Source organism: Python bivittatus, unplaced genomic scaffold (assembly GCF_059951505.1).
Source record: "Python bivittatus isolate LINGU-HERP-01145 unplaced genomic scaffold, Pbiv_v1 ctg000090_np1212, whole genome shotgun sequence".
Taxonomy (NCBI): Eukaryota; Metazoa; Chordata; class Lepidosauria; order Squamata; family Pythonidae; genus Python; species Python bivittatus.
Window position 1 is genome coordinate 6,359,293 of NW_028277046.1, and position 14,567 is coordinate 6,373,859.

At 44.5% G+C, this 14,567-nt stretch overlaps 1 protein-coding gene across 3 annotated transcripts in view; it reads left to right on the forward strand.

Annotated features, from left to right (window-relative positions):
* The first annotated feature begins 309 nt into the window (after positions 1–309).
* Positions 310–14,567, forward strand: part of SPEN (spen family transcriptional repressor) — a 51,849-nt gene continuing 37,591 nt past the window's right edge. Inside the window, exons 1-2 of one of the 3 annotated variants that reach the window (XM_088136948.1) lie at positions 310–798; positions 12,996–13,313. In XM_088136948.1, coding sequence (XP_087993074.1) covers positions 716–798; positions 12,996–13,313 — 401 coding nt within the window. In that variant the 5' untranslated portion in view covers positions 310–715. Of the gene's footprint in view, positions 799–1,128; positions 1,250–1,290; positions 1,832–12,995; positions 13,314–14,567 lie in introns of those variants that run through there. The other 2 variants (XM_007440633.3, XM_088136949.1) reach the window with 2 other exon arrangements.

Consider the following 14,567-nt stretch of genomic DNA (forward strand, 5'->3'; position numbering starts at 1 on the left):
AGCGCGAGAGGCCGCGTGCCGAGCATGCGCATTCACTGCCGAGAGGCGTATTGAGGACAGAAGGATTCTCTCACCGCCCCCCCGCCTGCTCGAGCAGCCTCTCCTCTTCCCCTGGAAGAAAAAGAAGTCTCCAGAGCGCTTGCGCACGCCGTTCCCTTTCGCCCCCCTCTCCCGCGGTCCGCCGCGCGCCTTCCGCCGCCCAATGGGCAGCGCGCCCTGGAGCGCGAGGCGGGTGCGCGGCGACGGATTGGCTACGGCGGCGGCCGAGCGCGCAGGCGCGGTGCAGGCGGCCGAGCGGGCGAGAAAGCGACGCCGCGCGCGGCGCTGCTGCGGCTGCTGAGGAGAAATTGGGCTGAAGCAGCAACAGCGCCGCCGCCGAGCAGGACGCGCGCACGACGGTCAAGGCGGCGGCGCCCCCCTCACTATCACCGGCATCGCCGCCCGCAGCAGCATCAGGAGCGGCAGGCGGCGGCGGCGGCGGCGCGGGGCCAAGTGGCGCGGGAGTGGCGGCGGCGGCGGCGGCGGCGGGGCCCGGTGGGATGGTGTCCCCCACCGGCGCCGCGGAGGGAGGCGGCGGCGGCGGCGGAGGAAGAGTGGGCCGGGCGCGGCGGCGGCGGAGGCGCGGCGGCTCCCCCTCGCGGCGCTGAGCCGAGTCGAGGCGGCGGCGGCGGCAGGCGGGCGGCGCCAGGACCCCCCGTCTCCCGGGGGCAGCATCATGGTCCGGGAGACCAGGCACCTCTGGGTGGGGAACCTGCCGGAGAACGTCCGCGAGGAGAAGATCATCGAGCACTTCAAGCGGTGAGTGGGGCCGCCGGGGACCATCGCGCCCCTAGGCTGGGCCGGAGGGCGCGGCGGCGCGGGCAGGTGTTCTTCCCCGAGGAGGCCCGCCGGGAGCTCAGGGGGTTGCGGGGAAGGTCCGGGGTCCCTTTCCGGGCCGGCGAGAGGCTTAGGAAGCGGCGGGGGCATTTGCTCCGGGGAGGCGGAGGAGGAGCCGCGAGTCCTGCGGAGAAGGAAGGGTTGTTGTAATCGGGAGCGGGCAAATGGGCCGGGCCTCCGAAGGGAACCCGTAATTGGCGATCAGGGAGGAAGGGCGGCGGAACGGGGGATAGGGAGGAAGGTGACCCCCGCCGCCGCCGCCGCCGCCGCCGCCGCCGCCGCCAATACGCATCTCTTGAAGGGGCGATTCCAGGGGAAGGAAAGGGACTTATTTTCCCTTCAAGTTGTATGAAAGCAGGTGTCATACTGACAGGTAAAGCAGAGCCTTTCCTGGAGGTGAAACTGGGGGGGGGGCAGGAGTGCAGGAAGCTCTTCGAAGGACCCTCTGTGTGGAAGGGGAGACCCTGAGCCTGGCCTGGGATTAAGGGGGCGTCTCGGGAGCCTGGCCAGAGGAGTCTGGGAAACCTGTCATCAGGAGCATATGGCAGCTTCTGCAGCCTACTGGAACTGGAACTGTCTCAGCCCTCGGAGAAGACCAAATGCAAGGGATGCTGCTGCTTTGTTCTTGAGAAAGGCCGGTGGAGTTACTTCTCCTGCATTTGGCATTTTAGAAGTGTGGACAGAACTTCGGACAATAAAGCGCAGACCTCAGCTCTAGAGATCGCTTGAGGATGGGAGAGACAGGCAAAGCAAAGACACTGCACGTGCCTTCACATGATGGACTGGAGTTTTCAAAGGGCATGTTCTGATGGAAACCACTTTTACGTTAAGCTATGCTAAATTTTTCTTTCCACACTTTCAGATCAGAACTACTGACCACTTGAATTGAACTCTTTTTTTTTTTTTTTTTGGCTTTTATCATAGCCTAAATTGGATGAAATCCTGATGTCTTCATGTGAGCCAGCAATTTAACTCAATTATTTTGAGGTTCTTTGTTACTTTCTTAAGGAATTATGAAAGAAATAGCCGGAACATGGATGTTCAGGCACAACTTTAAGTGACTAGAAAACTGAAATCCTTTTTGAATCCAACTTCCTTTGTTCTCTTGCTGTGGAACATTTCGGGGATGGCTAATTCTGAACTCCAGTTTAGCCTTGTTATTTGCATTTATAATATATTTTTTTTCTGGCTGCAGAAAAGTTTGCTTTTTAAATTCACTCAGTGAGAAACCTTTTGGACATAATGCTTATTAGGCTAATGGCACTAGTGTGTACAGATGGGATGGCTTTTGTTTGGTGATGGCACATTCTAGATAATAGTTGCAGGAACATCTGTCTTCTTAAAGAATTATTTCTGCTCTTCCCTATTATGGCATAGGGGAGGAGAACTGACATGCATCATTCTTGACCACTATCTGGGTCAGCTGAAGTTATTTCCAGTTAAAGACTTTTAAGAGGCTTGCAAGTTTCCCTGTAATTTTCTTCCTACTGTTTAGGGTAGGAAGATTATGGAGCGTACCTAATGAGTCATCATGGGAAAAATAGACTTGCATGGTACCTCATGGGGGAACAAGCTTGACTGGTGAATCTAGGGAGGGAGACAGTGGAACTACGCTGTATTCTTAAATGGAAGCTTGTTTGTTGATGGTCAGGATACATTTTCATTTTGTGCCAAAGATATCCTTTAATATTATGTTAGGACTGATGCTTCCCTCTACTCCCCCCTCCCCCCATTCTTAGTAGATTGTGTTAGTCCCAAGAGGGGGTATATGGAGGAAGACCAAGCAATATAATTTGGAGTTGGGGCAGGCAGGTTAGAGAATCAGAGGAGATTTTTTGCTCCTGCCCTTACTATTTAGTAGATGGAAAAACAGTTTTAATGTGTTGGAGTTCCCATATGCAAAATAAGCTTTGCGTGGGAGCCAAGGTTCCTTTCCTTTCCTCGTGGTTTCCCTTTGTGTTGTTTTTTGTTTGTGTGTTTGATTCAGTGTCTGAGGAAGGAAGGCACACACACACACGCGCGCGCACACACACACACAAAGAGTATGTCATAGTACTTGCTGTGATCGGCAACATGGAGCCTGATTCATCCTTTGGCAGCCCAGCTTTTTGAAAAAGAAAAGTGTTCCTTAATCCTCCCTTGGCTGGAGAGGAGAGAACAACATGCCTCTCCGAGGGTACAGTGCCGTGCTTTGGCTTGTATGAATGCCTTTCTAAAATGGCGGCCAGGTCCCAGTTTATGTAGGAAAGAACAGAGCCGATCTCAAGCTGCACATAGGGGAGGTGGGGGAGCTTTGTGAAGCAGCAGCATTAGAAGAGCTGCGTAACAAGAGACTTCATCTGGCTCCCTCGTTGCTGCTGCCTGAGCTGCAGAGCTTCCTTCAAAATGTGCAGAGGGAAAAGATTACTTGGAAAAGAGCAGTTGTCACTGAGGCACATACATGCACAAGGGACGTCCCATTTCAAAGAGCCTCTTTTGCAAGGGGCCAAATATAGTTCATTCTCAAATCTGTAAGAACAGCCTTGTACTAAATAGTAGGAAGCAAAGTGATGCAAGAAAATTAAAAACCATGCACAGGTTCAAATATGGGTGCAACTAAGATGTAATTTGCTTCAGTCTGGAAAATCTAGTCATGCAGATCATGGTTGTGTTATATAAAACTGAAGGAGTTGCCTTGACTTCCCTTTCGGAGATAATGCGTTGCCTGGTGCGGGCAACACTGGTGATCTTTGGAACTTAAGAATAAGGAGAATTGTTTTGCGGCTGGATTTGGGGCTGGCTGGTTTGCTGTTGTATTCAAAGGGCTTCTGTGCCAGGATTGTTGAAGGATTCTTCAAGTGAGAATTAAAACTGTCTTTCCACCATATTTCCTGTACCGTGTTTCCACAGAAATTTTTAATGCTGGATAAAGTTGCCATGGTGCTGTTGCTTAGAGATGAGTCAGAAAGACGGAAGGTTCTGAATTAACTGGTTTTTATTTTTATTTTTTTCAGAATGTGCCAGTTTAAATATAGGCTTTGAAATTTGCCTCAAGCATGGTTGGATTTAAAAAGCAAGTTTATTTGGCTGATGTTAGGTCAAATACTTCAGTATATTTTCCATCAGTCATTTGGGTTACCAAGCCTTTTAACTATCAAATATCACTTGAATTGTGTTTTGGTTGGCAGGAGATGATTGTAAGTACTATATGCTTACAATAGGGCAGCCCTTTCTTTGTATGTCCCTGGGCCAGCTGGGGGAAGGGACAAGTTGCACACTGTGTGTATACATATGAAAGGCTACTTCCTGTAGTTGCCTATAATGTAACTTTTAATTATTGCGAGAGAACTTCAAAGTGGAGAAAAATATCCTTTTTAGTTTTAACTGGTCTCCTGCAAAAAATTCCCACCCATCCCCCTGCCTGGGAGTAGGACAAAGAATTTGCAGAGAGCAAGCAGCGTGAATGTCTTATAACGAGATCAACGTAAAAGCTACCCCTGGCTTCCTAATATATTGAAGGTTATAAATGTAAATATAGGCGAGATAATAAACTCAGTATTTACCCGTCAGCATCAATTTCAGTCATTCTAGCTGATGCTGGTAAAGTGTCCTATCAGTAGGAAGAACTATATTGGTTATACATTTTAAGTTCTAAATAAAATATGGTTTGAAATGACTTATATTAGTATGTGAAAAATCAAGTAGTTCAGAATAGGGTGCACTTAGGAGCATTAGTAAAGGACTTGGGAAAAGATACTTGAATTATACAGTTCTTTTAATCAGTGGAATGATAATTGCAGGAAACCTCTAAGATGATCTTTAACCTATAGTAACTCTGCTGTTAGAATCCAATGTGATAATTTAGGTTATCCCTGTTTTAGAAACTTGTTATGAGACATGGTTTGTAAAAAAATATTATTTCTAGTGTGCTTGTACCTTTTAATTTACAGAGTATCAGGAAGAAAAAATAGCCCTGCGTCCCGTAGAAACCTCCTGGTAACTGTTGGCAAGGGTTCATGTTTGTGAAGGTGAAAGAGAAGTTGACATGTAGCTCTTAAAATAAAAACCTGTCTTTTAAGCTCTTAAAATGATGCGGTGAATCAGATGCACTTTTACTTTTTCCCAATCCATATTAATTCACTCTATTATGTTTAAAAATAGAGGCCAAATTTAATTCATTGCATATTAGTCTTTCTCTTTCTGCTTGCTTTTATTTTGACAAGTTTCTGTGAAATACACTCCAGGAATCTGAAATCTTTTAGCGGGCCCTTTCCTTTGATTTTTGCTAGGAATCTGAAGAGATGATTAGTTGTGAAAGTATTACACAATTCTAATTGTGTCCAAATTATTGTAAAAATTGAAACACTGAAAGCATTTGCTACTCTTGAAGGAGATGCACAACAGCTTGCAAGAAAGGGTGGCTAAATATAGCAACATTTGTCCTGTGCATAAATGCCAAATGTCCCCAGTTCCCTCTTGATTAATTAGAGAAAAACAATCCGTTTTAAGCAGAACAAGTAAGTTGGTGTGCAGTTTTCACTATCACTGTTTTAGAAATAGAGCCTTTAAAACAGCAGGCACTGCAAATGTAGGGTGTGCTTCCAAGGCAGTTTCCTTGTCCTTTAACATTGTTCTTATTTGGGAGCCTTAATGTCAGGGAGTAAAATACCAGTTACGCGGCATTTGGTAGCCTTCCAAGTATGCTTTCCTAGGGAAAAGGCTTTACTGTAAATTCCCTGTTTTATTCCAAGTCACTTCCATTTCATGGCTGTATGGTGCCTTGGTCCTTCCTTTTGCAAGGCAAGCTGAACCTGGAAGAGCTGATACAGCCTGTGTGCTCCTGGCACACGTGTCTCTTACAGTCACTAATACGCACAGTTCAAAAGCATTTAGCCATTCTCTTTGATAACCATGCTGTGTTTTCATGGTCACTGGAAGTTGAAGCACCTTGTCAAATTTGGAGGTGGGTGGATAGGTCTGAATTTTATGCGTAGCTGTCTTAAGAGAAGTACTGTTTTCCTTCCCCAGTGCAGTTCTGTGTGGGTGTGCATGCACTGCTTTATAAATGACAAGAGAGAAGGATTTAGTGCAGAGGGAGAAGGAGGTCGCAGAGAAAGCAGGCTTTCCTTCCCAGCGTGAACCAAAATCCCTCTGAGGCAGAATAATTGTGCTTGACATTAGAGTTTGCTTTGTCATGTTATTGCAGCCTTTTCTTTTAAATTTTACCCACTCCTTTAAGTGTTTCTCCTTGAAAGTGTGACAGCACAGGCTGCAGGAACTCTAGCCTATTGCTGGTAGAATTGTTCTGCTCTTTGTGATAGATAGAGCTCCTCGCATTTCCTCATTGGTGGCTACTGATGAAACTCGTTGGCGTCCAGCGCCTCCTTTCAGCTTGCGGTGAACCAGCTAGCATGCTGGGCCCTGCTTGGTCACTCCCATTTGACTCGTTCAGCCACCAAGAGTCGCTAAATTCTGGAAGCGCCCCCCCCCCCCGTTTGTCAGTTACACTGTGTAAGCCAGGGGCTCTGGTTTGTGTCCCTCACCTTAGACTGTTTGGCTTAAATGTTACATAATTATGGCCAGTGACTTTCCTGAGAAATTCTCATACGCTTCTCTCCTGTGAACAGCATTTCAGATCCCTTGGAAATATGGACCTTGGAGGTCTGGTCCTGTAGCAGAGTTCACACCTGTTGGGCAAAGGTAGTCATGACCTACATTTTGGATTTCCTGTGTGGAAGAACATTCACGGCACATGGCATTCTTTGTGCTCTGATAGCATTCTATAAATAACACTGCAAAAAAGATAAAAGCCACAGCTCAATCAAACCTAGAAAGTTTCTGTTAACTGGTGAAATGTCATCTAAGGTATTTTCTTCCTCCTTTAAATGGCTTAATGAGAAGGACTATGGCCACAATTCAGTGGCCTACTTCGGATTCTCACATTGATAATAGCCCTTCCCAGGGCTATTATTATTTTTGATACTGTATAGTCATATCATGTTCATTTCTTTATTTTCATTGCATCTATATTTGTTTTTTTCTCATGGAACTCAAGATAATCTCCTCACAATTCTCATAATAACTCTTAATGGGCTGGGAAATAGTGATTGGACCCAAATAATTTAGCATGCTTCATGGTCACATGAGGCTCTAGTTTGGGTCTTCCTTATCCCAAGCTAGCTTCATTATATATTATTAAGAATTTTACATTTTACAATATGCTCCATTACCTGTTTTGCAAGTAGCTTGGCTATTTGAGAAAGATATTCATTCATTGTATTCATAATCTCTACAAAATAAGTCATAGATACAAGTTCCACTGAGTTGAATCGGATTTAGTTTCTAGCCATTGTGTTAGACAAGATATTCTACAACATTTTAATGCTTATAAGCTCCAGGAGTCTTAGCTAGCTTGTGTAAATCTGGACATATCCAGTAAGGAGTCAACTAATCAAATCAAATCAGATCTTTATTACGGTCATAGACCAGCATAGTCAACTAAAAAGTTCAGAAATACTTTAGAGCAGCCAGTCATGGTGATCCTTAACTTGAATTGTGAACTCTGTTAAATGTAAACTTTGAGGAACACTGAATTTTTCCAGGAAGAAGAAATGTGATTTGGAAGAGTCTGTATTAGTTTTTATAAAATTTGCAATCCCAAAACTAATATATACATACATGCGTGCACACACACACACACACACACAATTAAACTTAGCTAAAGCAACTGGGTCAGCTCCAATTATTCTGAACCACAGCTTCAACAGCCCCAACCAATATGCCTGCTGGTTAGAGCTCATAGAAATTGTAGTGTAGTATAAAAGGGGATCTTCATGCTGAAAGCTGGGCTGAAGAGTTCCTTATCGATGCTTGAATCTGCAAAGCTATAGAAATATTGCCTCTGCAAATGTTTTTAAGGTATCTTGGACTGAAGCTTGATAGCTAATTGCATGGACTCATCTCATGCTCAGCTGACGACTAAGAAAGTCCATATGCTTGAGACTTAATGGCACTGGTCTAGGCCCGTCATTGCCTGTGGCATGCATGTTTTGTTTTTTTCTGTGAATATGATCTCTGGTCAAGCTAGCTGTCTATATTTTCCTGATGCTTCAAGCTGTATATTAAAATTAGTAATTAGATATGACTTGCAGTGGTGCCACGGTCAGAGGCAGGTTGGCATGTCCATGATCAGAAGACCTTCCACCACTCCATGCTTACTCTGTTACACATTCCTTAGATTTTAAGGTGCTTCCAGACTCTTGATTTTGGAACCCTTTTTTCTTTAATGCACTAAGGCAGGGTCTTTTAATTTGCTACTGTAAATTTATGGTTCTGGATGTATGATTACTTGTCCATTCATGGTGTCTGAGGCTTAAAAAATGTTGTGGTTCCCTGGGACTTTAATTGTGGTTTGTGGGCAACCAGATTGACCAATCAAGGCCTTGAAAGTAGCAACAGACTTTTGGTTTCATAATCAGTTCTGAAGAAGCTGTTTTGGAAGGAACTTGTCTATGGAATTAAATCCACAGTATGGGCAACTAAATGCTTGCCTTTGACCTACCTAATGTTACAGAATTCTCTTGTTCTCGGGAGCAGTGTTAATCCACATTAGATGCTGAGCCACCTCAGTATGAGTGGAAGTTGTTTTTTGCAACTGCTATCTTTGTTTTCCTGTAATAACTGGTATGGTTGGGAGGGGATAGAAAGCTAAAAGAAATATTTGTTTTTACTTCCTCAACCTCTAGTTTTGGGGTGCCTAAACAAGTACTAAACGTATCAAGCTTAAATTTTGAATGAAGAACCAGACAGTCCTCAGGGACAGCATACCATGAAGACCATCAGAGCATATTATTGGAACTTCTTTTTGAAGCATTTCCTCCTTTACTGTTATTAGAGTAAAATCCTCACACTAGCATTTTTGGTACATGGATCACTTCCAGACAATAGCACCCAACTGTGCAAATGTCTGCTACGTGTAGTTTTTCCTTTAGGAACAGTTGGCTAGCTGTGGAAGAAGGCATTTACCACAGTTGCCAAAAGATGGTGGGAGCCTGATTAATATATGGATGGAGGTGGAACTGCAAATTAATATTTAGGTCTCCTAAAATAAGCTGTTTTATGCCTGTCACGTCAGCAGTGCATCTAACTGTGCTAGATTTACCATCTTATGGTGTGAACTTTACATGCATTAGGATTTTCCGTTGTTTATATGAGCTCCTTGTCTGACATTGGAAATTAAGAAAACCAGGTTTATTTCTAGCCCCCTCCCTTAGATGAGGAGGAAAGTACAGGGATGTTTTAGTTTGGCCAATAGTAGAATATCTAGCCATGTGCAAGTAGATTAAGTTACAACAGCCAGAATTATTTTCCTGCTTCTTTCATATCACTATGTGAGTTTGTTTGTCTAGATTACAGACATATGTATTGACACTGCAGGCTTGATGTAACTTTAATTTTGTTTAATATGCATATTGTTAAATGTTACCTGCATGTGTCTGTAGGAAAAGGCAGTGCAGAAAATAAGAGTGCCTCCTTTGGCTGAGCTCTGCAAACATGGACAAAGGACTGCCCTAGTCCCATGGAGGTTTGGAACCTTGCAAGGCCTTTGTGTAATCACAGAAATACAGTTTATAGTGAACAGAACTGTCTGGCTATCATGCACAAGAGTATCTATGACCTCCAGCAAAAGAGGCAGCACATTTTTGAATGTGGCTGCTGGGACATGAGCCGCTTCTGACTTGATGATTTCTTAGTGGCCCCTGGCTGCCCACTACAGAATTAGAAGACTGGGCTAGATAAGCCTTTAGACACCTCTTAGAATGCAACTATAACAGCTGGCAAGTGCCTACTGTATTCACAAGCCCCAAACTCCTTTCCATTCCCTCTAAACAGGGGAATTGCCCTTTTTCTAAAATAGGAACAGTCTGTGATTATTATTGGATCTTACAGAGCATGACAGTAAATCCTGGCAGACGTTTTCTTGGGGTGTCCCAATTTTTCCAGTTAACAGAATCTTGACTCATAATGAGATGGCAGCCATAGAGTGATGATGAAGTCAGTGGCTTAACTGAGCCAAGAAAGCTACCTGCTGCCCCAGGGCCCCTGGTGAAGGAAGAAACGCCCCTCTGGCCCCCATGTCCTGCTCCAGATGAATAAATGTGTCATGTTTAAATCAGGAATGCTACTGAAAAACTATCCTAGTACACCGTGAGGAACTTGGCCACTGTGGCTGAGCCATTTAAAAAGCAGCACCAGGTTCTAGATTGAAGCTCCTGTCTTCACCCCATTACCTGGAGTGTTAAAGTTGAGGTGTAGCACTTAATGCATAGACATGATCCGTGTGCTCCCTCTGCATCACAAGGGATTGTTCTTGGAGAAATGTCTCCCTTCAGTGCTGGTAGAAAGCAAAACCAATTTGTCAACATGCTGCAAGTTATGTATTGATTAATATGAATTATGCAAGCTGAAAAAGCTTTAGAAAACCTCCCAGAAAAGCTTTGTGTGCATCTTTGTGCATCAGCACCTTCAGAGCCGACGTTTGCCAAACCCCCCACCCCCCCGCTGGTGTTTGTTCTGCGTATTGGCGGTTGGGAAAGAGCCGCCTTCTTGGAAAGGCTGACGTTGGTGCAGAGATAGGGAAGGCGCATTTCACAAGGGCTGCTCTCTTTCTGGTGGCTCTTTCTGGACAAAGGTTAACACAGAGAGTGGTGTGTTGCTCTTTGCAGGTCTGGCCTTGCAAGCGTCACCCTAAAAACGTGACTGGTTTCTCACCCAGCCTCCAGCAGCCCTTCATAGGTACCCCTTTCTTGCTGGGCAGTGATCCCGCACGATGCAGCACTGCAGGTCTTTCCCCTCCCCTCCAGATTGGATAGCATGAAGCCACACAGCTCCCCCCCAGCAGCAACTACCAACACAGGAGCAGTTTGGAGAACAGCCAGTGGGTGGGGCTGGGGTCGGATTGCTAGGCAGATTAGCCTTCGCAGTGGGTGACTAGAGGATGTGTACTGTTAAAAAGGCACACACTACGAGGGCGCAGATCATAAAAATATTCTTGCCGACTGCTACCTTCAATATCTTAGTATTTAGGGGGGAGGTACCAAGAGATGTGGTTGTGTCCATCGTCTCCTTTGAAAGCAACATTTATCCTTATTCCAGCTGCTTCTCATAGGAGTAAATGGTCTAAATCAAATTCTTGCACACCCTCGAGCATTCTGGTGTGAGTAAATGAGTGTTGAGCCATCTGCTTTGGAACTGAAATCTGGCAACCACTTCACCAGCACTGTTGTGCTGTTACATAGTTTGGAGAAATCTTGGCTCCCAATCACTTTCCTTGGAGTTTTGTCTACACCATTTCTACTCTAGCTGTCCCCAACCAGATTCCTCCCTAGATGTGCTGGACTACAGATTCTGTCTTCCGGAAGCTGCATAGCTGTTGCTCGGTTCCCTGTCTCTTACCCATTGACACTGCTGATACATGATACAGCATCATGTTTTGAGCTGTGACTAGAGATGCTCCCTGCAGTCTCTTGGTTAGATGCTTTTTCTGCCACCAGGCACTGAACCACATAGGAAGGAGGAGGTGTGCCACTGAACTATCTGGCATTTTTGGCATTTTAGGCTGACTGGCGGTAGAGATCTCTAACAAATAATGGATTGATTAATTGTTAAATAGCTAGGGCTACTGGTTTTTGTGAAAAGCCACAGACTCCCCCCCTCCCCAATTTTTACTTTATTAGTGGCCCCACATCCCTGTGTGATAGAAACACAGAATCTTCCTTCCTTGGCATGTTCAGCACAATCTCGTTCCTGGGGATTTATGTTGTTAGTAGTGCTGAATTTTACAGATCGGTGTTGGTGAATCTTATGAATTTCTTTGATTGTTATGCCTGAGGGCAGAATAGCAATGAGAGGAACACAGGAGGATAAATTCAAACCTGAATGAACCTAGATCATACTGGCATGGAGTTCCATTTTCCAGCCTGGCCAGGCTTGAATGCTGGGCTGGTTGAATTGCTAAAGAAACCTCTGGGACTGAGGCTAGGACTCTTGACCCCATCGCTGGTTGGTAGAATTGCTGCCTAAATTCACTAATCCTGGATCTGATATATCAAACCAGGAAATATCTGTAGAAAGTGCCAACAGTGTAATTAAAGATACATAAAGATTGCCAGATGAATGTGATGGTACTGGCTCTTTCTTTAATGAAAGAATTGTTAGTTTATTTTGCATATCTTTTTGATGTGTAAACATGAAATGTTCATAGATGTGTGCATTTTTTAAAAACAGAAATCCATTTTTTTGATCAAGTAGTTTGGAAGGTCAGAGGCATTTGGTGAAACTGTTTGGATGACTTGAAAACTTTCTGTCTACCCAGAGAAACTTGCAAATGTCTTGCTTATTAATGCCAAATCTGCTTGGCTTGGATATGCAGTATGAGCTAAATAAATTGCATTCGTTATTTTGTTGTTGCTGATGTCTACAGCCATGAAAAGTTTGTCTCGGGAATTGCCAAATATTTTTCCAACCCTGGCTTAAACAGCAGCTCCCAACATTATTTACACTGTAAACTTGTACAACAGGCTTTATCCATAGAACTGTGATTTCAATATGAACAGGCATTGTGTTCTGTTAGACACTTACATCTTGGACAATAAATAATGACTGTTCAACTGAGAACAGATTGGCAAATGAATACATTCAATAATTTAATTCTCCACTCAGATTCATTATTTCAACATTGATTGCATTGAAATATATTTGAGCAATACAGCACTGCTGTTTCTTTTAATAAGTGCTTTTCTGTTGGTGCTAAACTCCTACTGCAGATATTGGCAAAATCTAAGAGTAGTTGGACGTTTCTGTATCCTGACTTTTTTTTCAGGGTAGGATATGATGAAGAAGGTGTGAAAGGAAACAGGTTAGCAGGATTAAAGTATGTCTGTGTATTCCAGTAGAATAATCTTTCAGCTTTGCTTTAGGAGTTCAGGAAACTAGCCCAGGACTAAACACAGTTACTGATCTATTGAAAGGAATGCTTAGATTTGTTACCCGAGCCCCAAAATTTCAAGGCACTAAATGTGGTTTCTCAGCTGATTTTCTATGAGCTTTAATGTATGTGATTTTCTCTGTCTTTCTCCTAGATATGGACGTGTTGAAAGTGTCAAAATTCTCCCCAAAAGGGGATCGGAAGGCGGCGTGGCAGCCTTTGTGGATTTTGTGGACATTAAGAGTGCGCAGAAGGCACACAATTCTGTCAACAAAATGGGAGATAGAGACCTTCGGACGGATTATAACGAACCAGGAACCATTCCTAGCGCTGCTCGGGGATTGGATGATACAGTTTCCATAGCATCTCGTAGTAGAGAGGTTTCTGGGTTCAGAGCTGGTGGTGGGCCCACGTATGGCCCACCACCATCACTTCATGCACGGGAAGGACGTTATGAGCGGAGACTTGATGGGTAAGTTCCAAGGTTTCACTAGGCAGGTATTTTGTAATTGATGTGGTGAGAAACACAAACTCCTGTGTAGGGCCCCCAGATGGATTTAAAATTTGGGGAATTATCTGCAGTTCCTATTTTGGGTTGGAAACGGAAGTGATTCCCATCCCAATGGCTGGGATCTTGTGGATCTGTAGAAGATGTTTCCTGCAGCTGGTTGGAGACCTGATTCTAAGATGGAAGACTTCCTGGGCGAGCCTCGATTATGGAGCTATTCTTCTAGAGCTTAATGGTCCCAATCCTTGGATAACCGTAAGGCCTTATTTGGATGTATCCTCATTATCAGATGGAGTTACTTTATTACTGCAAGTCTCAAAACCCAGTATGGAGTATCTTCAGCACTGTAGGACCTACACAATCCCTTGGCAAAGCTTCGCATTTAGTTTTTCAGGGTTGTGCTGGTTTACATAGTCTATGCATAAAATTGGATTGGTATCAAAATTTTCTAGCAGACTTATAAACATGGTGCTGCATCCTCTTGGATTCTACAGTCTCTAGCCATGGGAATACATGCAGTGAAGACAGCAGAAGGCCGCTGTTGATGTTTCTTTCCCCTGTTGGATCTACATCACCTCTGTATATCTTGGGATTACTATTCCTCATGGCAAACTGAACGAGATGGACGCTGCTCAGTTTTGGAAATTACAGGCCATCTGTTGAGGTGCTGGAATAATGGCTACTACCTCAGATTTGTGGGATGGTTCAAGCCAAGATCCCAGTGGGCCAGGGGAGTGGATTACTTACCTAGTCTTGTTAAAAGCACACGTGCAATTAAAGGCACTCTAGCTTTAAAGACATGGTGTTGGTCAGCTTGTGGATACATCACAGAAAATTGACTTGGCTGGATGGTTACAAAGTTGGACAGAGGATGCCTGCTAGCCTGGGGTGAGGCATTCGTTCGTCCCCTGGTGCATTTTCTACCAGTTGACTGATGCAGACTTAGGGCGACAGTCACACTCCTGTGGTGGATGTACGCAGAAGCGCTTGCTGTCTGAAGAATGAAGTTGGGGGCTGTCACAGAGTCCTTCTGCCAATCTGGGACTGCTGGCTTCCAGTGGAATTTTTTCCTTCTTGTCCCTAGGATTTTTTCCTTGCTCGCTCATCTAAAATACCACTTTGACACCCTTGCCCATTAAGAAGGTGGATTACCCCTATAAGAGGGGCCAAATTGGGGAAGTTATGTTCACAATTCTCTCCCTAGATTTAATTGGGAAT